This window comes from Terrapene carolina, unplaced genomic scaffold (assembly GCF_002925995.2).
Source record: "Terrapene carolina triunguis isolate 2854851 unplaced genomic scaffold, T_m_triunguis-2.0 Scaffold67, whole genome shotgun sequence".
NCBI lineage: Eukaryota > Metazoa > Chordata > Testudines > Emydidae > Terrapene > Terrapene triunguis.
In genome coordinates this window covers 33,496,871-33,520,181 of record NW_020664418.1, presented here as the reverse complement: position 1 = coordinate 33,520,181, position 23,311 = coordinate 33,496,871, and the positions used below count along the sequence as shown (strand labels likewise).

Sequence of the window (23,311 nt, the reverse complement as noted above, 5' to 3'; positions counted from 1 at the left end):
TATATATATATATATATATATATATATATATATATATATATATATATCTATCTATCTATCTCCATCAGTAGATCTCACAGCACTTTACAGAAGATTAGAAGGCTTGTCTTGTATATATATAAAAATAAAAGCAGATTGTTTTACAAATCTTAAAATACTAATTGTACTTAGACTACAGACTATTATAAAAATACAGGTTGTTTTACAATGCATTTATATAGATCAAAAGCTAGAAATCAGTATTAAAAACTCTGGAGTAGGCCTGAAATACAGAAAATCCACTTTGAGAATCAGGTTATTATGAAAAAGGTTCACAGATAGTTTTGTTTATAGTTGACAAAAACATTTCTTTACCTGGTACAATGATGTCTCCGAAACCCAGTAGTGAAAACGGTGTTCCACATAACGTCAGTGCAGAGTGTTCAAGTCTAGGTACCCTAATAACGACTGGTAACTGTAAAACAATATTTTTAAATCCCACATAAATTCAATCTAAATCATATAATTTTTTTTAAAGAAACATTAAAACGATATTAGAACTACTTATTCATCTAGTTTCTGAAAAACATCAAATTAGGAAGAACCTGAATTAAGAAAACAGGAACCAACAAACTGAGTGTTTAAAATGTGATTTTAAGATTTAGAGTAGAAAAAAATGGATTTGCAATTTTACAGATCATATACATGAAAGAATTAAAAACAATGTAACCACAAGCAATGGGAATATTAGATATGCATTGTTATCCTGACTATAAGCTATTGACCAACAATGATATCCAGGCCCTGAAGAGGACAATTTTGACAGTCAGGTTTTCCCCAAAAGAATAGCCTTTTCAGAGGATGCAATTTAAAGTCCAGTGAACATATCTGAAATACAATCCTTACTTTCTCATGGGGAGCTGAGCGTTCAGCAGGGCCTTCCACCAAGTTTCCATCATTCTAGGATCAAACCCAAGTCAACAGGTATTTAATACTTTAACAAAAGTAGCAAAAGCTGGCTATATTTTGTGAGAAAATTATACCTAAAAGCTACTTGAATTTACTCACTTTCCATAGCTAATTCAGTTAGTGTTATATCCTGAACATATGTATTCATAATACAGAAAAAGACAATTCATACCTTTTCACTGTTACCAAAAGGACCAGCTGCAACTTCAACCATTATACTTTCCCCATTCTGAAATTTAAGGTTATTTTTCAATTAGTGATTTAATACCTATTTAAGTATATAGTGTAACACTTCAATATTACACACAGAATTGCTGCTTGCACCTCAACGTCCTATAATCCTCTTAATGTACTACTGTATGCAGGATTATTTTATCCAGGACATTATCCAGCAAACCCATTCAAAATGGAATGCACTGATCCAAAACAGAAGTTGTTCAAATTCCAGCAAAGTGCACAGATTAATGAAGTAAAGATTTATGCTTTTGTTTTGTATTAAAACAGTCAGACCTAAACTGGCTACTATAGTTTGTTTTCTAATGAAAGCAGCTAAAGTTGTTATTTAGCTGAAGAATGTGTCAGCAATCTACTCCTCTGCCATTGTAGACTTGGTCTTTCTACTTTGAAATGTGGGCACTTGCAAGTAATTTGTGCCACAGCACGTTAAAGAATCAGCATTCTACAAAGCACCAAAACCTCAACTGATACATAAGGGTCTGAAAGCAAAAGATGGGGTACAGTAATAAAAGTCAGAATTTAGACAGGGTGCAGTAATAAAACTGAGAATTTGAAAAACAGCAGGCTGCTGTATGACTGACAGCATTTATTAGAATGTCAACTATAGCAAGTAAAAACAGAGCAGGCTTTTGGGGGCTGTAGCACAAAACAGATATACGATAATTTACTTTGTGATCCCATTTTTGAAGGATTAATGACCATCCTGAGGCTAGTTCCCCCCATTATATCAGTGCTCCTTACCTCCTATTGCTACTATAATCCCTTTGGATGTATCTACCGCTATTCATCCCCACCCCCTAGGCTGCATTTAGCTTGGATCCACCTTATTTTCGCTACATTGTTTCCATCCTTTCCCCTTTGTTTCTAAGTTTAAATTAATGAGACAAACATTCCTGTGCAACCTTTCATTAAGATGTTGGTAGACTGAGAAACTTAGGAGAAATTACTTAATAGACAAACTCTTGGGAGTAACAGACTTTGAGCGTCTAGAATGGTAGCCATGTCTGGACAATATTTAAATGCATAAAATTCAATGCACAAAATATAAAATGCACCAGCAGGCATTCATACCACAAATCTTTATCAAAACTGTGGACCTACCTTGGTGATAAATGGAGTTATGAAGACGAAAAATACATCGTACAAAAGAAGAAGGCCTAGAAGTATCACACATGACTGGCAAACAGAGAAAGAAACATTAAACACAAGTTTTCGAAGACTGCATGATAATTATCATTAATACATCAATATTTACTAAATGCCTATAGGTTACCTTTAACATTCTCTCATAAAATTTATGAAAACATTTTCTATTGGTAGTTTTAGTTTATGATTTATAAGAACAACATTCTGTTGAGTCCTTTTGCTAACTTTAATGCTTTTGGAAAAAAGGAAACATTCTTTTTCATTCTTTAATTTACCTCCAGTTACTAGTATTTTTATGTGCATATCAACATGCTTTATTTAGGTAAACTGTTTACTGTACCTTAAAGTTGGGCATTTTCAGTGTTTTAATAAAGTTTAGGCAGAAAGCAACTCCCAAGATATCTTGTAAAATCCAAGCCCACCTACAAATAAAAAATGAACCTTCTTTACATTTTATTTTTCTATATTTTCAGAGTACTGCAGGTTTGTTTGGTCTTGTTGGAAGAAAAACCAAATTCTACAATCTTACAGCAAGATATTATAACAATGACTGGAGTCTAGTTTTTATACCTACTTATTGATGTTCATTAATGGAACATTGTCTTAACTAATAAAAGTCACACTTCTAACTGTAAGTCTTTTATCTGCTATTAAACAGGTAATACTTAAGACTACTTTAATGGAAAAAGGAGCAAAAATATTAAATTTTGTATATAGTCAGTTTCTTATTCGCCATGTATAAGCAATTAGGCTTCATTCCTGCAACTTCTTGGAAATGGATAGGCTCCTGCAGGGCTGGCTCTAACTTTTTTGCTGCCTCAAGCAGCAAAAAAAAGCGCCGCCCCCCTCCCCAGCACCCCTCCGCCGAGCGCTGCCGGAACCCCCACCCCCGAGCGCCGTGCCGCCGGAGCCCCCCCGCCTAGCACCGCCGGAACCCCCCACCCGAGCGCCGCGCCGCCGGAGTGCCCCCCCCCCCCGCGGAATGCCGCGCTGCGCTGCCCCCCGCCACCCCAAGATTGGCCGCCCCTTACCAGGCGCCGCCCCAAGCATGTGCTTGGTTGCCTGGTTCCTGGAGCCGCCCCTGGGCTCCTGTGCCTATGCTGAGCTTCAGTGGAAATCTGCAGGGCTGCAGCAGTCAACTCACTCAAAAGAAGTTTCAGGATTGGAATCTTAGTAAGTTTCCCCAATTGTGTGAGGGAGAAGAAAGTTTTTAAAAAATAGGAAAATATGATTGTAAGCCCCACAAAAATGGCCAGGGGAACTCAGGTGCTAGTGCAGTACCCAAAACTACTTTGAACTTATTTTAAGAGTAGATTTCAAGTTCACGGTGTCCATTTAAGGGCCTTAAATCATTGCAATGCCAGGAAGGTGAAGTACGGAGATCTATTTCCTTACTCATACTAAAATTAACTCAGGAATTCCTCATTTCCTTCCTCAATTAAGCCACTGGGAAAGCACTATTAGGTAGAATTTGTCTTTATAAACTGCAGCACTGAGCTTATGTGTAAACAATCCACTCTGCAATATGAAGATTATTTTCAGTAAGTTAGCTGTTAGGAAGCAATGTTAATTAAAAAAATAAAGAGACTTATTTCAAGATGGCCCATTTACACATGAGCAACCTCTTCTGATAGAATTGTCAGACTCCCCTGACCAGCATGCTGTAGAGTACATCAACTGCAAAGATGAACTGGATGGGAAGATACTGATGAAACAGCTGCCACCACCCCTCACCCACGCACACTCTCCTTTCCCCAAAAAACCTCAGCTACATACACTAGTAGAGCTATACTTTGTGCCAACCTGTGGTATGCCAGCTCCTTTAGCTTTGCTTCTTTGAGGCTAATATTAGCCTTATAGATTGTTCTGCACAAGGCTTCAAGTCATCAGGGTCAAGAGACTTGTTTTTAGTTGAGGATGGTAGTGGAAGACCTGTTAGCTTAGTCAGTCTTTTCCAAAAAAAAGTAACATGTTCCTGTTTCTGCATCCTTCTTTCTTCTCCTTCTTTCAGTATTTATTCTTCCGTTAAGTAAGAAGGAATTATGATTCCCCCTCACCACTATGAATTTCTTTATTTAGTAACTACAAATAACTATATAAACATGAATTGTATAGGTTCTTTTTAATGTTACCAGTTCTTTTCATTCATCTGTTTAAGTTTAGTAAAGTTTTATATACTTTTTAAAAACTAACAACAACAAAAACTTAGAAAGGACACTGTGCTGCAGGATTTTCTATATGGATAGGTGATTTATATATTTGAGTTATTGTCATGACATCTTACAAAATTTTTCCAAAAATCATCACATACCTATCTTCATTTCGAAACACTGCCCAAACAACAGCTGTTGCTATGCAGAATCCAGCAAGAAAAATAAGTCTCACTTCAATACTTTTGTTGCAACATGAAATCCTAAAAAATGAAATGGCTAAATTAATTTGTCTTAAATGCAAAAAAGGCCTACAATATAACACAACAAATAAAATATACAGTTAAATTCAACAGAGCTGCTCACAAGGCACTCTCTCTATGAGGAGTCCTTCATTTTGAAACTCACTCTGCCCACTTGCTCCGCCAGAGTCCAGATTTATTAACTTTGTAATCACACTGCAAAGATCTCAACAGCCCAGGAGAAAAGCAAAGGCATGGGTACCTATGGGCAATCCTTTGCTTATTTTGCATTTTAGATTTATGGGATAGGCATCCAAAACACAGCTTGGATGACTTTCGGTATATTATAGAAACTTGGAGAAATAAAAAATATTTAACAGAACAGTGCAAATGAAGGACTGTTATGGCTTGAAATGTTCATGGAACATTTTTAACAGGTTAAAGAGAGAAAATTATAATTAGATGTAGTGCAAATGAGACTGGTGGAATAGGAAGAATGTGCAATCAGGCAGACTCATTTACATGCCACACATGCAGTTCCATGCTCACCACTAATTCCACAGCATGTCTGAAAACAGATGAGTCCATATGACCATAACACACGGCTTGAAAAGTACATCTCAGACATTATAATTTAAACCCACCACTGCTGCCAAGAAAGCATAGGTGTGTTTGTTCAGCCATGGGTTTGCAGGATCCCAGATTTCTTTATGCTAGTATTCCTTGCTGATACAGTAGTCCTAATGAAGTAAGTAAGGACTACTCAGGAACCATTACTTTAAAGTTTTGCATTTTTAAAGTTTTATTAAAGAGCCCCATCTCACCCCCTAGGCACCCTTACTTTGTGTTATAAATCTAAAATATTGAATACAGTACATAAGCAGCTGCAAGCTTAAAGCTTACAGTAGTTTCTCAAACCATTAGCACATTTCCTCCCAGCAGTTTTAGTAGCTACAGAAAAATATCCAAAACAAATAAACCATAACAAGGTAAAGAGATATACAATACCTGCATTGCCCAAATGATATTTTTCTAATTAGTGCAGAAAGACAGTTGTACAGGCTCATTGCAGATGCCAAGCAGAAAACTGATATTATTACATACACTAGAAGGAAGAAAAATGAAAATAAATAAGTGACAAAATGTATAAAACACAAAGATGCTCTGGCAGGAAGGAGCCAAGAGCTAGGAAATACCTGTGACAATAGTAACAGAATAGTGACATTACTCATGCCTCTTTAAGTCAAGATTGTATCAACAGGTTTTCAATAAAACAAATACTGAAACTTCAAAGGTCTGTACCATGCTGTAAAAATTCCCATCAACTAGAGACTTGAATTTTAACGTTTTAAACGTCATTTTTAAAGGAAAGATAAAGTTCATGCTCACACATGGTTTTCTTTGCACCAATGCCACTAAGAAATAGAACAATCCCATCCTTGGATCATCAGAGCCTAGATTTGTAAACCTTGTGTGCACACTCCAGGACTCAACTTTTCTTGCAGACATTTAGGAAAGCTGGGATTTCACAGGTGGAGGGGCTGAGCATAGGCACCAACTCTGTGGGTGCTCCAGGGCTGGAGCACCCACAGAAAAAACACAGTGGATGCTCAGCAACCACTGGTGGGCCCTGCCAATCAGCTCCTCCCCCTCACCCAAAGCACCTCCCACCTGCTGCTGATCAGGTATTCAGCATTAGGCAGGAGGCAGTGGAAGGGGAGGGCGGGGCACACTCAGGGGAGGGGGCGGAATGGGGAGAAGCAGGGCAGGAAGAGGCAGGGCAGGGTGGGGCCTTGGGGGGAAGGGGTAGAGTGTGGGTGGAGCCAGGGACAGAGCAGGGCTAGAGCACCCCACAGGAAATCAGAAAGTCGGCGCCTCTGGAGCTGAGGACTGAAAGTTATTCAGGTGGGCTCTTATGAGATAGGAAATTAAAGATACTCTATTTAACTAGGTGTCTCTCACTTGGAAAAAACTGATGAACTAGAATATTGTACTAAAAATTATGTGTTATTAATTCTGCGTTTCAAATTTTGAGAGGTCCCTAGAGTTTTGGAGAGGCAACAGAAAAATAGAAAAAGTGAACGAGCAAATAAGACATAATTATTTGTAGTTACACTGTTTCCCAGTCAGTCTTATCCTACCAAATGAAGGGTTCATGCCTGTTGCCATGGAAGTTAGTGGTGAAACTCCCACTTACTTCAATAAGAGCAGCTAAGAAAGTTAGACTTCGATACTTCACAGACATGCCCAATAGTTGGATTAAACACTAAAGGACCTATTATGCTCTACCAAGCCTGTGCCCCTCCGAGCCCCTCAATGCCCACTGGCAGAGGGCCCATTATACTGTAACTCATAACAGGCCTGACACACTCACTATCCCCAACATACTGCCATCCTAGTGTTTCCAAAAGGTATCTTGTAAGATATTGTATGTAAACTGGCGATGCACTGGTCAGGAATTGCATTGCATGATGTATGTATGGGTTGTGTATAAAGAATTATGTATGCGTACTGAAAATATGTTCTTAAAAACATATTTGAGAGACAGTGCATAAAACAAGCCTGCCCTGGACAAAGGAATGGGGATTTACCTGTCTGATCAGCAGAGGACAATGTACATATAACGCAAACAAAGCAATCAAGTTAAGCAGAAAACAGCTAAGTGAGCACACTGTGGGACAAAGACAATGGACTTTGAGGAAATACAAGGAGAGCAAAAAGACATTTTAGTTTTCCAGCACTTAGGGAACAAAGGGGACAGCATCCTAGGATTCTGTGAAAATTGGCTCCTCCAGCCTGGGGAGCTAGAGATGCTGGTAACCTGATGCAAGTGAGAAAACTGCATAGGCAAAGATTGTAACTTGCTAAAAATTTATTTTTAGTCACTAGAAAGCATGGTTTTTGTTTTGTTTGTAACCATACCTGTCTTTTACTCTTGCTTAGTATCGCTTAAATCTATGTTCTTTATCGCTCAACTTATTCTTAGTTTTACATAAACTAAGAATCTCAGTGCTGTTGTACTGAAGAAAGTGTGAATTTTCAGGTAAGCTAACAGGCGGATTTGTGCCCTGTCTCTTTGGAGGCAGCAAATTTAATAATTTCTGAGAGGGAGATATCTCTGGGCAACTTAGGAATTTGGGGTTCACTGATTGTTACCTGCAAGGCAATGTTTAGCCTGGCAGAATCTCAAGGAATTTGCTGGCAAGGCAGACAGCCTGGAGTGTCAGGGAGCTGACAAGAGTTTAGCACAACTCTCACTTGCTGAGGCAGAGAGTTTACACAGTGGCTTCCACTTCTGGGTGTCCTGAGCCAGGGCCGCCCAGAGGCGGGGGCAAGTGGGGCAATTTGCCCCAGGCCCCACAGGGTCCCCCAAGAGAATATAGTATTCTATGGTATTGCAACTTTTTTTTATGGAAGGGGCCCCCGAAATTGCTTTGCCCCAGGCCCCCTGAATCCTCTGGGTGGCCCTGTCCTGAGCAGAGCATCACAAAGACATCAGTGTGTAGAATAAGGATTTACACAATAGGTTTCTCATGAGTCAGTTACATATAACCAGGCTTAATATGCATATGGATTTTCCTCAAAAGAATATTTATACCAAAATACACATTTATTAATCATGTAATTAACATTTAATATATTTTTAGACAGTGTTGCATGAACATTATTTATTCAAGCCTAAATGTGTGTTCTACTATGTACCTCAAAATAATTTCCTCTTATAGTACCATAAAAAAGATCAAATACCAAAAAACCGTTCTTCCATTTAGACATCTCTGGGCCTTAACCTACAAGAATCAATGCACCTGTGCAACTTTACACATGGGTGAAGTTACCCAGGTGAATAACTGCTTGCGAATAGGTCCCATGGTTGTAATAAAAACCATTAAAATTCAAGAAATATAAAGTTAAGGTGGACACTCCCTCAGTACACTATCTTATTTGTTTGCTTTTCCTCCACGCCCATCAGATAATTAGAGCATTAGCATCTGATTTGAATTTCCTGGTTTTCAAACCATTTAGGCCACAACATGAACCTGCTGAAGGAGTCTACTCCAGCTATTGGAAGGATGTCAAATAAAACCCTCAAGAATGCCATCTAAATTCAGATATGTGGAAGAAATTTACCAAACAACCCAGAAGTCTAGAATAAAGACAAACCCAGAAGCAACCTATATTAGGTATTTTTATATAACAAAAACACTAAGGTAGCAAAGACATGCACTCAAAAGTTAGGAAGAGCCAGAATTATTATGGTTGCATGAGCAACCTTAATTCAGCCTCCTTGTATATATGCATGATGATGCAGTCTTCAATTACACAATTATACCATTTTTTTTTCTCTACAGGACCCCGCCTCATTCAGCACACAGGATGGACAGTGCTCTCTGAATGGATAGCTATTCAATAGTTATTTTTATCCTTGCCATTTAATATATGATCCCATGTATTATTTACTGCACACCATCCAAACCCTGCACTGTATACAGACTTATTAGTTCCTTCATGGGTCTCTCTATGGTGCTTTCATCATATCATCTTAGCTCTTTACACACTTTAATTAATTTTAACCTCCCTGTGAGGTAAGGTGGTACTACCATCCCCATTTTGCACATGGGGAACTGAGGCACAACCATCAACAGCCATTGTCCAGCAAGGGAGTTACAATTCAATGACTCACCTGCATAAGGCCACACCAGGGGAATTGCTCAACTTTGCTTGGAGACTCAGCAATGCCCACCAGACATACCTGGACTTGTGTTCTCCAAGCACATGGACTAAGGATATAAAACAGAACACAAGGGCCAACTTCTTGGCCTTTCTCCTTCCCCCACCTACTCTGCAAGCAACAAGGAAACTCAGAAACTGAAGACTCCAACAGAGGGGACTGGCCCAGGTTTCAAGAGTGAGATCTGTGTACTGTGAACTGCAATATCCAGTGGGTGAGAAAAACTGATTAATCTAGATGTTACCCAGTCTAATAGGGTTGAGAGTTTAAACTGCCTGCTTATATTTTCTTTTGGTATCTAACTCTGACTTTTTCTCTATCACTTAAAATCTATCTTTTGTAGTCAATAAATTTAACTGTTTATCTTTACCAGTGAGTTTGCCTGAAGTGTTTGGTAAGGGTGTTTGCTCAGGTTTACAAAGGCTGGTGAATATCCACTTTCAATCAATGAAGTGAACCAATTAATAAATTTGCACTGCTCGTCTTGAGGTGAAACAATCAGTTTCACACTAGGAAAGAGTACGGCAGAAAGGGATCTAGAGGTTATAGTGGACCGCAAGCTAAATATGAATCAACAGTGTGATGCTGTTGCAAAAAAAGCAAACAAGATTCTGGGATGCATTAACGGGTGTGTTGTGAGCAAGACACGAGAAGTCATTCTTCCGCTTTACTCTGCACTGGTTAGGCCTCAACTGGAGTATTGTGTCCAGTTGTGGGCACCGCATTTCAAGAAAGATGTGGAGAAATTGGAGAGGGTACAGAGAAGAGCAACAAGAATGATTAAAGGTCTAGAGAACGTGACCTATGAAGGAAGGCTGAAAGAATTGGGTTTGTTTAGTTTGGAAAAGAGAAGACTGAGAGGGAACATGATAGCAGTTTTCAGGTATCTAAAAGGGTGTCATGAGGAGGAGGGAGAAAACTTGTTCACCTTAGCCTTTAAGGATAGAACAAGAAGCAATGGGCTTAAACTGCAGCAAGGGAGGTCTAGGTTGGACATTAGGAAAAAGTTCCTAACTGTCAGGGTGGTTAAACACTGGAATAAATTGCCTAGGGAGATTGTGGAATCTCCATCTCTGCAGGTATTTAAGAGTAGGTTAGATAAATGTCTATCAGGGATGGTCTAGACAGCATTTGGTCCTGCCATGCGGGCAGGGGACTGGACTCGATGACCTCTCGAGGTCCCTTCCAGTCCTAGAATCTATGAATTTATCTCCTTCCTGTAGCTCCTCCAGCCTTTATAGGAATCATGAACTCATCAGGCAATCACCTAATCCCTTCCCAGCTGGGTCTGAAATTCTTTCTACCAGGTCCTGATGCTGTTCAAGGGGCTCTCCCTAAGAACAGAGCTGGCTGGCCTCAGGTTCCTGGCTGTAAAAGGGATAGACCACCCAGTTACACTCAACATCACACAGAACTCTGTGGCAGAGGCAGGAATAAAATCCATTTCTCCAGGGCAGCATTCAACTGCCTTAATCACCAGACCACCCTTTCTCTTCCTGCTATCCCCTGCTTAATCACTACACCCCTTCCAACTTCTGTAACAAATGAGGCAGGGATCCTGCAGACACCAGCTTCATTCACTACACAACCCACTGAATGAGGCAGGGAAAAAATAGTAGGGGATCACGCAAAAGTTTCCTTGGGATTGCATCATCTGGAAGATAATTATGTCATTGGTTGCATGTCCAACTCTGTCCAATTAGTCCAGGTTTACTTAGGCCATTTGGCCCTACTACAAGGAGTCTGATGAAACTACAAATCCAAAGCGAGTTTAGATACACCTCATTAATGTAAGTAAGCAGTTGCTCCAAGTATTCAGCTACCATGTTCCCTCTACAAGGATGAGCAAGGGGTATCGTATGCTCTACTACTTTTTTTTTTTTTTTAACCACCATCAAGGCAAGGGACCGTCTCTCACATATACTTTATCCAAAATAACTATTGCCTTGGCAACCTTAATGGAGAAACAAATTGGCAGGTGGGGGGGAGACATGGGGAGAGAGAGAGAGAGAGACATTGCCCCCTCTCCATCCCCCCCCCCTTTTTTTTTAAAAAATAAATAACTCACCTTACTCTGCTCCCTCCGTAAATTGAGGGGAGAGTTATTTAAAAAGAAAAAAAAGTTAGCTGAACTTTGATTCCGAGTCTGAAATAAAACTAAATTCCACAAAACTGTTAACAATGGCATTCAAGGAGAAAATATATTTAAATAAGAAATCAAATGAGATTATATATTATTTCTTACCTAGCCATTTGTAGAAGAAATAAAGTAAGAGTAGCATGGCACAACAGATTACCACAAATATGATAACCGTTAGAGGGGTGAAAGTAACGTTTTCTTCTTTCTTTCTTCTTGTTTCTCTGTCTTCAGGGCTTGCCACTGCCTTTAAATCCTCACTGTATAGACAAAAAAAATTTCCGTTATAGACACTGAACATGGACTTAAAAACAAAGTGCTTACCTTGCGCCCAATTTTTGTTGTATTAAGATTTAAGTAGTCACTGGTGGCCCAATTCAGCAAGGTAATTAATCACATGCCTAACTTTAAGCATGTGAATAGAGCCACAGACTTCAAAAGCTAGGCATACGCTGAACTAACTTGCTGAAGCTGGTTTTGATTTGGAAAATAACCCACATAGCTGTAAGGGTAGATCAGGCAGAACATTAAGATTTGATAGCTGAAAGGAAAAAAACTTGAGTATTTATTCTGATCTTTCATAATACTATTACTGCAGAAAAATACGAAGTTGAAAGAAAATGGTAAACCAAATTCCCATCATATCCTTTGAAATTCTCCCTCAAGACTTTACTTTTCTATAGGTCCATGCTGTTGTTCCACAATAGGTTAGGATGAAATATTTAATTCCTTCTATTAATCTCTGTTTTTGAGAAGAGGGAGGGTCAAACTTTAAAGAAAACATTCCAACAAAAAAGTCCAAGTTAGCTCTAAAAGAACAGTCTTAAATGGAAGGAACCTCTCATGCCTTCTTTTTTAGGAGCCACTGGTCCAAAATCTGCTACCATCTGCATTAGTATAAAACCAGAGTAACAGCTAGTTTACACTTGAAATACTACAACAGCCTAGCTGCAGCTGTGCCGCTGTAGCGCTCAGTGTAGACACTACCTTTGCCAACAGGAAGGGTTCATCCGTCAATATACTACTGTCTACACAGGGACTTGGACTGGCTTAAAAATCCACACCCCTGAGCGACAGTTCACACCCCAGCAACACAGCTGGGTCAATCTAATTTTCTAGTGTAAAGCAGCCCCACTGATTTTAGTGACGTTTTCCTGATTAAGTCAGCAGTGAATTTAGCCCAAGAACTCAAAACCACTGAAAATATATCTGTCACTGACAGGCACAAGATCCGGTAAGTGTTTTGGAACTTGTTCCATCTCATTAAGTGTCTGCAACAACATTACTGTCAGCAAAATCCAGTCAGTCAACCACCAGTTTTTCTGCCTCTACAGTCCATAATTAAACAGGGAGGGAAAGAGAAATAAAGCAGTGTCATTAAAAGTAACATTTCTTCAAGGTTATAATACAAAGGTGCTCCATATTTACCCCTTACCACAAGAAATAATCACACTGAAACTGTTGAAGTGTTGCATCAAACAAAACAACTAAAAGCCTTTAACCATACAGGCAAACTACCTCTCTCATGGTATGGGATGCTTGTGAAACTTTCCCTGTCAGACATCACACTCCCCCCAATCCCAAGGCCAATGTATCTACAAATGCTGCCATGCTGAAAAGCAATAGTTATCTTACAAAATCAACAGGAAAAAGAATTTCCTAGGTGTATTACATACTTCCTGTGAGGATTGGTTTTAAGTTAGTGGCTTACAAATCTGGAGAAGCATATTTTCAAGATGTGCAGATTTTAACATGTTTCTTAAAGACACATTAGCTTCATAGGTTTCCCGATAAATGAAGTGACACCACATACACTTCTACCCCGATATAATGCTGTCCTCGGGAGCCAAAAAATCTTACTGCGTTATAGGTGAAACTGCGTTATATCAAACTCACTTTGATCCACCGGAGTGCGCAGCCCCACTCCCCCCGAAGCACTGATTTACTGCGTTATATCTGAATTTGTGTTATATCGGGTAGCGTTATATCGTGGTAGAGGTGTATTTTATTGGATTTTTGACACTTTGAATATAGTCTGAGTCCTGCATACAACATGTGGGTCCACTCCCCCCCCCCCAAAAAAAGCTGTTTCCACTTTCCATTTCCCCAGCCTCTCTCAGGGGAAAATCCACACTCCTAAAAGACATAGCTATGCCAACCTAACCCCCGACATACAGTGCTAGGTTGACAGAAGAATTCTTCCATCAATTTAGCTACCACCTCTTTGGGCGGTAGATTACCTGCGCTGATGGCAAACCCCTCTCATTGTCATAGGCAGTGTCTACACTGAAGCAGTACAACGGCACAGCTGCAGGTGTGCTGCTGTAACGTTTTAAGTGTAGACATGCCCTTATTCCGCACTAAGTGCACCCCAGCTGCCACCCCTTTCCCCCAAAAGGAAATTAGTCCCCCCTTACCTTTTTGTGGGCCTTGCCCTAATCCTGCAGGAAGCCCTCATTCAAGCCCCTTTCAAATCCTTTTCTTAGGGTATGTCTTCACTACCGGCCAGATCAGTGGACAGTGATCTATCCCCGAGCACTCTCCTGTCGACTCCTGTACTCCAGCTCAGCGAGAGGCGCAGGCAGAGTCGGCGGGGGAGCGGCAGCAGTCGACTCACCGTAGTGAAGTCACCACGGTAAGTCGATCTAAGTACGTCCACTTCAGCTACGTTATTCGTAAGTTGCGTAACTTAGATCGATTCCTCCCCCGCCAAGTGTAGACCAGGCCTTAGTGTCAGAGAATTCCCTCTGCTCATATATGGGACACCTCCAAAGGGAATCCCCAGCCTGCTGTGGATGTGGCTTTCCGCCTCTGCCTTTAAAAGGCTGGCCTGTAGAGCTCAGCTGGCTAAGTGTGGGAGCCAGATGCACTGGACCAGCAGACAGACACTATGCCTCCCCGGATAGTGGTATCTCATCAAATTGAGGGGCAGTGGCTCTCCTTGGCAGCTACCCTGAAGAAAGAAGATGGGGCACAGGCCAGCCAGTCACCCCCAGAAGCCTGTAGTGGGGAAAGGGTTGTCAAGGCCCCTCCTCTCAAGACGACTCCCGGGGGGACAGAAGCAGTTTAGAGGATGGGTGTAGTGCGGGATTGAGGGGACAGAAGTTTGGAGGGTTAGGTGAGTAATTGACTGCAGGATCTGGAAAGGGCTCAGGTCAGCAAGTACCTAGTGAGGTGCTCAGAGTGGACAGGGAAGAAGCCAGGGCAGAGGAGTGGAGGGGGCTGAAAGAGGAGGGTGTGGGAGAGCACAAACTGTAGAGTAAGTAGGACTTGGGGCAGAAGGAGGGGAGGATAGTAGAGATATTAAAATATGTAAACAAAAATCCAGTTATAGTTTATCTGGCAACATAATCGTCTAACTGGTAACTCAATTCTATTTATAGAGCTATCCTTTCTCCAAGAATTGTGTCACATCACAGTTATTCTTAAATGTGGCTAAAAAACCCACCCAGATGGGCAGATAAGGGAAACCCCCAATGTTACTGATATGGAAGTATATGCCAAAGAGGAACAAGAGGCACATGGGCTGGTGCATGCCACAAGCCTCTGCTTAGGAAGATTTCTGAAGAGAGAAGTAAAAAAAGGCTGCTGGTGGCCAGTTTTTCTTTTGTCTCCAATGACAGACCCCTGCAGAACCCCACTTGTTATACCTTTCCAGCAGGATTGGGAACCATTAACAACTACTCTCTGAGTATGGTAATCCAACCAGTTATGCACCCACCTTACAGTAGCCCCTTCTAAATTGTATTTGCCTAGTTTATCGATAAGAATATCATGCAAGACCGTATCAAATGCCTTACTAAAGTCTAGGTATGCCACATCATCCGCTTCTCCCTTATCCACAAGGCTCGTTATCCTATCAAAGAAAGCTATCAGATTGGTTTGACATGATTTGTTCTTTACAAATCCATGCTGGCTATTCCCTATCACCTTACCACCTTCCAAGTGTTTGCAGATGATTTCCTTAATTACTTGCTCCATTATCTTCCCTGGCACAGAAGTTAAACTGACTGGTCTGTAGTTTCCTGGGTTGTTTTTATTTCCCTTTTTATAGACGGGCACTATATGTTTATTTTCAGCATGAAGTAAACACATTCATAGATTATAAAACCAGAAGGGACCACCATGATCATCTACTCTCACCTCCTGCATAACACAGGCCACAGAACTCCCCCAAACTAATTCCTATTTGAACTAGAACATATCCTTTTAGGAAAGCATCCAATCTTGTTTTTAAAGATGCTCATGATGGGTAACCTACCACAATTCTTGGTTAAGTTGTTCCAGTGGTTAATTACCATCACTGTTAAAAAATTGTGCCTTATTTATAGCCTGAATTTGTGCAGCCTCAGCATCCAGCTATTAGATCTTGTTATACCTTTGTCTGTGAGACCGAAGAGCCCTCTATTATCAATCTTTGATCCCCATGCAGGTACTTATTAGATGGTAATCAAGCTTAACCTTCTCTTTGTTAAGATAAGTAGACTGAGCTCTTAGAGTCTATCGCTATAAGGCACATTTTCCAATCCTTTAATCATTCTCTTGGCTCTTCTCTGAACCCTTCCCAGCTTATCCACACCCCTCTTGAATTATAGACACCAGAACTGGACACAGTATTCCAGCAACAATTACACCAGTGCCAAAGGCAGGTAATGTAACCTCCTTACTCCTGCTTGAGATTTCTGTTTTATACAGACAAGGATCACATTAGCTCGTTTGGCCAGGGTCACCATCAGCGTAGAGGTAGTGAAATACTGCATTCCATAGACGCAGTAGCTGTTTATCTGGCATAGGGGCTTTGTTTAAGAAAAGGCTTCCTACTACACTATGAGTACCTACTGGGTTTCCCCTCTGTAAAAATAGAATAATTTTTACTGCAGTTAGATGGATGAAGTTTTTGTAGTTACTCACAAAGATTAATATGAAGTCTCTGTTTGTCTTTTCAAATTTCCTAGTATTCTTACATTTTCTTCACAGAAACATAATTAATTACCTCCTTCCCGTGCATGGGAATTTGGCCAGCTGTGACAAATCAAAACACTTATTCACACCCTATCCTGTACATGAACGGGATTTAAAAGACTATTAAAATTTTATTTTCCTCCACCTTCAATTACACAGCGAATTTCCCCCTTTGAAGCATGAATGGCTATCCTAGTTTCCTTTGAAGTGGTTATTGTCAATTTACACATGCTTTATGCCTCATTTCTAGATATACGAGGTTAGCACCATTTAATGGACTCTCAAGATTATGCAGAATGTTATTTATTTATGCCTAATGCAGTTTTTAAAAAAATATAAACTGACATGCCAGCCTTTCTTGATGGCGAGCAATGAATGCAGATGAAATTGTGGTGATCAGGTGTCATAACAGTATGGGGATATTCTTACACTGGCTTATTCTCTCTACTGGCTTTCACTTTCAATGTCATTAATTTATTTGCTAGATTTATGCCTTTTAGTAGTTCAGGACTTCTCTCTTTTTGAACTTAGCCCAATTCTTTAGTGTGGGAATCATCATTTTTTTTAAAGAACTGGATAGGACTTTATCCTGCCAGTGTTTCTGGGAGAGCGCTACATTAGGTGAATTATATTTTTGAAGTGAAAGAGATAAAAAGCTAAAGCCAATATCTAAAAGTGGCAGATTTCTTAATGTCCTATGCATTTATATAGTCCCCATTGCCATGTGTATCTGAGCACCTCCCAATCTTTAATGTATTTATTCTCACAAAACCTCTGAAGTAGAGAAGTACTACTATCCCCATTCTACAAATGGAGAAACTAGCCACAGGGAGACCATGATTGCCCAAGGTCTCACAGGAAATCTGTGGCAGAACAGGGATTGAACCTCAGTCTCCCAAACCTCAGGCTGATGCCCCAACAGCTGGGCCATCCATCCTTCCTCTCATATCCATTACCACTACCACCAGATATTTAGATCTGCATTTTACATTGCTTAATAGATTATATGGTTTAATGGAACTTACAGCTCTGATACTCCACTCCAGTAGCCTCCCAGCGCCACAGTGAGCACAGCAATTAGAAAGATGACAACCATACTGTAGTCAAACTCTGGCAAAGATGGTGAATAGAGTGTCACATTAATCCTAGCTCCAAGGGCCTGAAAAATGATAAATGTATCAGTTACATATAACAGCATAGGCTCTTTATGACAGGCAGAGTATGCAGTGCTTATCCTGTTTTAAAAATCAGATGTTATCTTCACCTTCTGCTGCAAACTGGGTCAGAGTGTGTCAATTTTACCTACCTACTATGTATGAAGATGTACTCTACGTGACAGATATGACAAACAGAGATATAACTTGGGGTCTATTGTAGCAACTTTATAAATGTTATCTGCATTTTTGTGAGTTAGACCTCAGAAGCATGAAAACGTCAAAGACTTTTTATTAAGACACACTAAACAATATGGGGTCCATAGAATATTTATAGACCTTTGTATCAGTAAGTTACGTGTATGTGTGTGTTCCTGGCTCTATGGTTGGGTTTCCTGTGAAACCTGGAACCACTAGAGAGTGGTAAATGCAAAAATCACTTGAGGTGGTTAATGCAGTGCTGTTATACAGATACCCAGCTGCTGAAGCTTCACACCCTACATATTTTCTGTGCAATGTTTATGTCCGAAAATAAGTATACAGTTCTCTGTGAAACCTGTCTGATAACTGGTAACTCTGTCATTGTTCCTGGAGAGAGTTAACTGCAGGTGCTGTGCTACATCAGACTTTCTGGGATAATCACAGTGTATTTCAGGAAGACTAGAGCCTACATCTCTGTTCTGATGGGAGACAGACGATGGCCCTGACCCGAGAGAAGTAATGGCTAGAGGCTTAAGACCTGAGGGAGCATCCCTAGAAGAATCCAGAAAGTGGGTAAGCGGATTATCCTGATGGGCCGCAGGTTGCCCACCACTACCTTAGATACTTTCACCCATATAGACAGAGAGGACTATAAAGATTATAAACTACGTAAAAAAGCCTAATTGTGAAAGTTTAAACTGACCTCCCCTGGCCTAAAATCATGGTTAGTAGACAAAAGCCCTAGAAAATTGTGTTTAGCAGGGAAAATGGCAGACCATTAGCCAATGGTCAGCCTGGGAGTGATAGAAAACTTAATAGGGATGGAACTGGATCACAGAGCCTGGATTGGGCCCAAGCAGAGACCCATACTCAAAGGGGAGGACCTGCTCCAAGGCAGAGAGGCCACTTCAGAGGAAATCCTGGGGCAGATGTGGAAAAGCAATGTCATCTGTGACAAACTGCAAGGGATTTCCTAATCCGACTACTGAGACCCAGTGCAGTCCTGCAAAGCCATCCTGCACTCCAACCTTACAGTTAATTGGGTAACTCAATCTCCAGAGGGAGCGAGTTCAGTGGAACGGTTCACCTGTTCCATATGATGTGCATGCTGACGTGCATACACCTCAAATCACTGCACCCATGTCCTGCTGACCCTCCTTGGTGCAGATCCATCCGGTTCCCAGTGGGAAAGGAAGGTGAAAATTAATAGAAAGACATTCTGAGACCACCGGGACCATAATTAAAACCCAAGTAGTGAAAGCCGCTGAAACGCTGAAAGGCTGTGAAATCTGGTCTAGAGTTCCTGGTGTAAAAGCCTCCACTCTACCTGCAGCACAGATTTCTGTGCAGCCCCAGGAAGGGTCAGGAGTGCTGGCTGTAGGTGTATGAAAGGATACTATTTTTGGTCTGCTTCTTGGAAATGACACTAATTTTCAAACAAAGCCCACTCCTTCTCCTTGTAAAAGCTACAGGCCTGTATCAGGTACTGTATCAGGTGCTGACAGCTATCTGTAATCATGCAGGTAAGGGTGTCAGTGACTATGCAATTGGAGGGGCTGAGAGAAGGGATGGGGGTGTCAATTAACTCCTAACTGTAACATACAGGAAGCCCTGTTAAGCTCAAATCACCTTCCCAGCACAGCCAAACAAATACCTGATACTAGGAGGTGGGGAGAGTGACAGCCAAGGTAAATTCTCTGAGACCTGGAGCCCAGGCGAGGGGGATCATTCGCTGCCCATCCATACAAGGGACCCTGAGACAGAACAGTGGTGGCTAAGTCTTCAGCTGAAAGTGGAGACGCTGAGGCAGCTAAAGAGCACTGCCAAAACTATGTCACCCACTCAAGTAAAGTGTAAAACAGCTGCCTGGGATATTGCAGAGGTTACTACAGCCAGGACCTGGGAAGGGGAATTTTCTTTCCAGAGACTGTGACTGCCCAATGATCTGTGAAAATGTAAGTGCTCTGAGCAAGGTGGAGAAGAAAACACTGCTCGCCTCATCTTGGTGTAGGAACAAAAGGCCAACCCAGTGGAGTGAGAGATCAAGATCAATACTCTCCCCCTCCCAGAGAATGAGGTTATACTACAGGACTCCCCTGGCCTGATTTCTGAGGTTGTGAGGCAGATAAATGAATTTGGCTATGGGGGAGGATTGAAGATACCCTTGCCCACGACTTGGGATCCCTTGGCTGTTAAAAGCAGCGTGTGGTTAAGAGCCACTTCACAGGGAGCCAGATCTGACGTAGTTCCCCCTTCTCTCCAAAGAATTGCTTCCTAGGCTATGCCAAGAAAGTGTGGGTGGGGAATCCCCAACCCATCATGGGAGCAGCTGACACTTTGAGGAACAAAGGGTTAGCATCTTCACTCCCTGAAAGCTTCATGGGAGCTGGAAGTGCGAGGACCAAGTCTCAAGTTCTCACCCAAAGGTTTTGGGGTGACCAGGGCAAGCAGGAGTGCATGAAAGCTCCCCCTGCAGATCCATCCCATAGGTTCTAAAGAAAGAAAATACATGGGATGGTCGTCAAATGGTGCCACACAGATCTGTGAATCATGCATGCCTGCTTGTTGTGAGAATGTTTATTATATAAGTAGGTGAAACTTGAAATTGTAAGAGGTAATGGCAAACATACCATCCAGGAAATACACCTGTGTGTCCTGCTAAGATTCTGGTCGGGCACCCTAGCAACCCTCTCTCTATGGTCATATCTGTCCCATCTCCACCAACATAGGCATAACTTTGAGACTATTTTTTCAACTTTAAAAATGTTATCTACATTTTTGAGAGCCAGACTTGGAAGCATTAACATTTCAAAAACTATTATACTGAGATGTTCCAAATGACATAGGTCTATGAATATTTTAAAAACTTTTGTATCAATAAGTGTGATATGTTCCTGGTTGAGTTTCCCATAGGAGACTCAGGGACTGTTTTGTGGCAACTGGCAGAGGGCATGGGAGGGAATAAAGGTTACAGCGTCTGAGATCTACATACTAGTTCACTATATAACATCATGTAAGGTCTCCAACGAAAGCCTGTGTCATACTTGTCATCATAATCATTGTGAGATGTATGTTCAGCAAATATGTGAGGAGTTATGTATATATACTAACAATTATGCTCTAAGTTTGTGAGTTAATGCGGGTCACCAAAAGGTGATCCACGCACTGCCATCAGGGAGCTGGAAAGAGAGGAAAGCTTCTCTTTCTCTGGCTGGTCATGTGCAAACTGAGTATTGTATGGTTCACAATAGACGCCCATTTATAGACTGAGCAAAATGCTAGTCAACAGATTGCAGGCACTGCAGTAAAAAACAAAAATAGCAGGGGTTACCCCATTTGGGATTAAAGACAATGATTTTTTGGAACTACATCTGGGAAGCAGATCAAGCCCAAGTTATCCTTCATCAGGGGGAGGCAGGCTGCCAGTGTGCTTGGCCTCATGAAAGAAGGGTCTTGGCCATCCTGGTCATACTGTAACAAGGACTTTAGGTTAAGCAGTATCATATTAGACAAGAAGGCATCTTGTTAGTTGAGTTTAGGCTTTAGAATGCTTGTTATGATTTTCTCTTATATGGAACCCTTTCCATACAAGAATATTTGGAATATTTCTGTTTGCTACCATATCAATCTCTGTTCTTTGTTAAAAAAAAAAAAAAAGACTTGTTTATAGATAAAGAAAATTATAAGTTAAGTGCTGTATATTGAGCAGAGCTTTGTTCTAAGGTGCAACTAGTAAGCTGTGGACAGGGCCGGCTCCAGACACCAGCGGAGGAAGCAGGTGTTTGGGGCGGCCAATGGAAAGGGGCGGCACATCCGGGTCTTCGGCGGCAAGTCCCTCAGTGCCTCTCGGAGGGAAGGACCGGCCACCGAATTGCCGCCGAAGAACGAAGCAGCGCGGTAGAGCTGCCGCCGAAGTGCTGCCAATCGCGCGTTATCTTCCCTCCCCCCCCCCGCTTCGCTGCTTGGGGCGGCAAAAAAGCTGGAGCTGGCCCTGGCTGTGGAGTACTGTTCCCTTGGGAACAGCAGGCCTGGTAATTCTGTGAGTGTCCAGGGTAAGGGCCTGAACACCATAGGGAGATGCTTGAAGGACTCGGGGGTTGGAGTGTACCTATAGCATGTTGGTGTGCATGACAGACAGCGGAGCCCACATGGGTTGAGAACACTTGTGTTGCTGTGGCTGTGAGGGTCAAGCAGCTGATCCCTGGCAAACACGTACACGGTTTCCTCACACTAAGGGCAGGTGGTAGCAAGGTGCCTCACAACCTTGGGTAACCCAGGAAGTGTCACATTGTGGAATCTGGAATTACTAGAGGGTGATTAATGCAAAATCCCAATGCTGTTATGCAGATACCCAGCTGCTGAAGCTTCGCTGCTTAAGGAAAGGGGCACTGACTAGTTTTACCTGTTTCAAGAGGCCTGGGAAACAAAGGCCCCAAAACCATGTAAAGCATTAGCCTGAACTGACTAAGCAGCCCTGATTTTGATCCAACAATGGACATAAACCTTTAACGAAGGGGGCAAACCCTACTCAAAGGGTTTGAAGGACTTTGACCTACTACATCCCCACATGGAAGTTGGGCAACCTCTGGTAAACTCAATATGTGTTTAGACTGTTTATTGTTTTGTTATAGATTTTCTGTGTAACGGTTTTGTCCTAAAATAAGTGTACTGTGCTCTGTGAAAACTGGTTTGGCCATTATCATTGCTCCTAGAGAAAGAGAGTGTACTGCAGGTGTTGAGCTAGGTCAGACCTGCTGGGATAATCACAGTGAATTGCAGGGGGACTGCAGCCTAAATTCCAGATCTGAGGGGATAGGGCACAGGTCCCTGCCCAGTGAGAGGTGACAGAAGCCTGAGACCTAAGGGGGCAGCCATAGAGCAGACCACAGCATGGGTCTGAGGTGCTGTTACCCTGAAACTGTAACACTATATACTTATAATGAATTGATATAGTGGGATAACAGCATTTCCCACTGCGATGCAGGAGACATAGACCTGGAAGCAACATATAAGTCATGCTGTGGGAGTACACTAGGCACGCCAAGGAGGGATGATACTACTTCTTGACCCCTTAAACAACTTGAGACGTTGTACACCTGGCCCATGTACCTGTTAGTCCACTATAATATATTTAGTGCTGTCAAAGTAATCTGCACTGTACAAAAACAAGCAGACACAAAAGGAGGAAGCTGCAGTAGTCAAGGTAAAACATAACCATGGCATGGAAAAGAAATTCTGCAGTGGGAACACAGAAGGAAAGACAGATATCAGAGATGATGCAGAGGAAGAGCTAACAGATTTGTGAATAGCCTGGATGTGGGCAGGGCCAGCTCCAGGCACCAGGCAACCAAGCACATGCTTGGGGCGGCACCTGGTAAGGGGCGGCGGGGGGGGGGGGGGGGGGG

The 23,311-nt window shown here is 41.7% G+C and overlaps 1 protein-coding gene across 3 annotated transcripts in view; it reads right to left on the bottom strand.

The window, feature by feature from the left end:
* Positions 1-23,311, bottom strand: part of SPPL2A (signal peptide peptidase like 2A) — a 56,438-nt gene that overhangs the window by 20,375 nt on the left and 12,752 nt on the right. For 2 of the 3 annotated variants that reach the window (XM_024193896.2, XM_024193895.2), the window contains exons 5-13: positions 17,577-17,710; positions 11,698-11,849; positions 5,732-5,828; positions 4,643-4,744; positions 2,672-2,753; positions 2,287-2,361; positions 1,121-1,177; positions 886-939; positions 355-454 (exon numbers count right to left, since the gene is read on the bottom strand). In XM_024193896.2, the coding sequence (XP_024049664.1) occupies positions 355-454; positions 886-939; positions 1,121-1,177; positions 2,287-2,361; positions 2,672-2,753; positions 4,643-4,744; positions 5,732-5,828; positions 11,698-11,849; positions 17,577-17,710 (853 nt within the window). The remainder of the gene's footprint in view (positions 1-354; positions 455-885; positions 940-1,120; positions 1,178-2,286; positions 2,362-2,671; positions 2,754-4,642; positions 4,745-5,731; positions 5,829-11,697; positions 11,850-17,576; positions 17,711-23,311) is intronic. The other variant, XM_024193897.2, reaches the window with a different exon arrangement.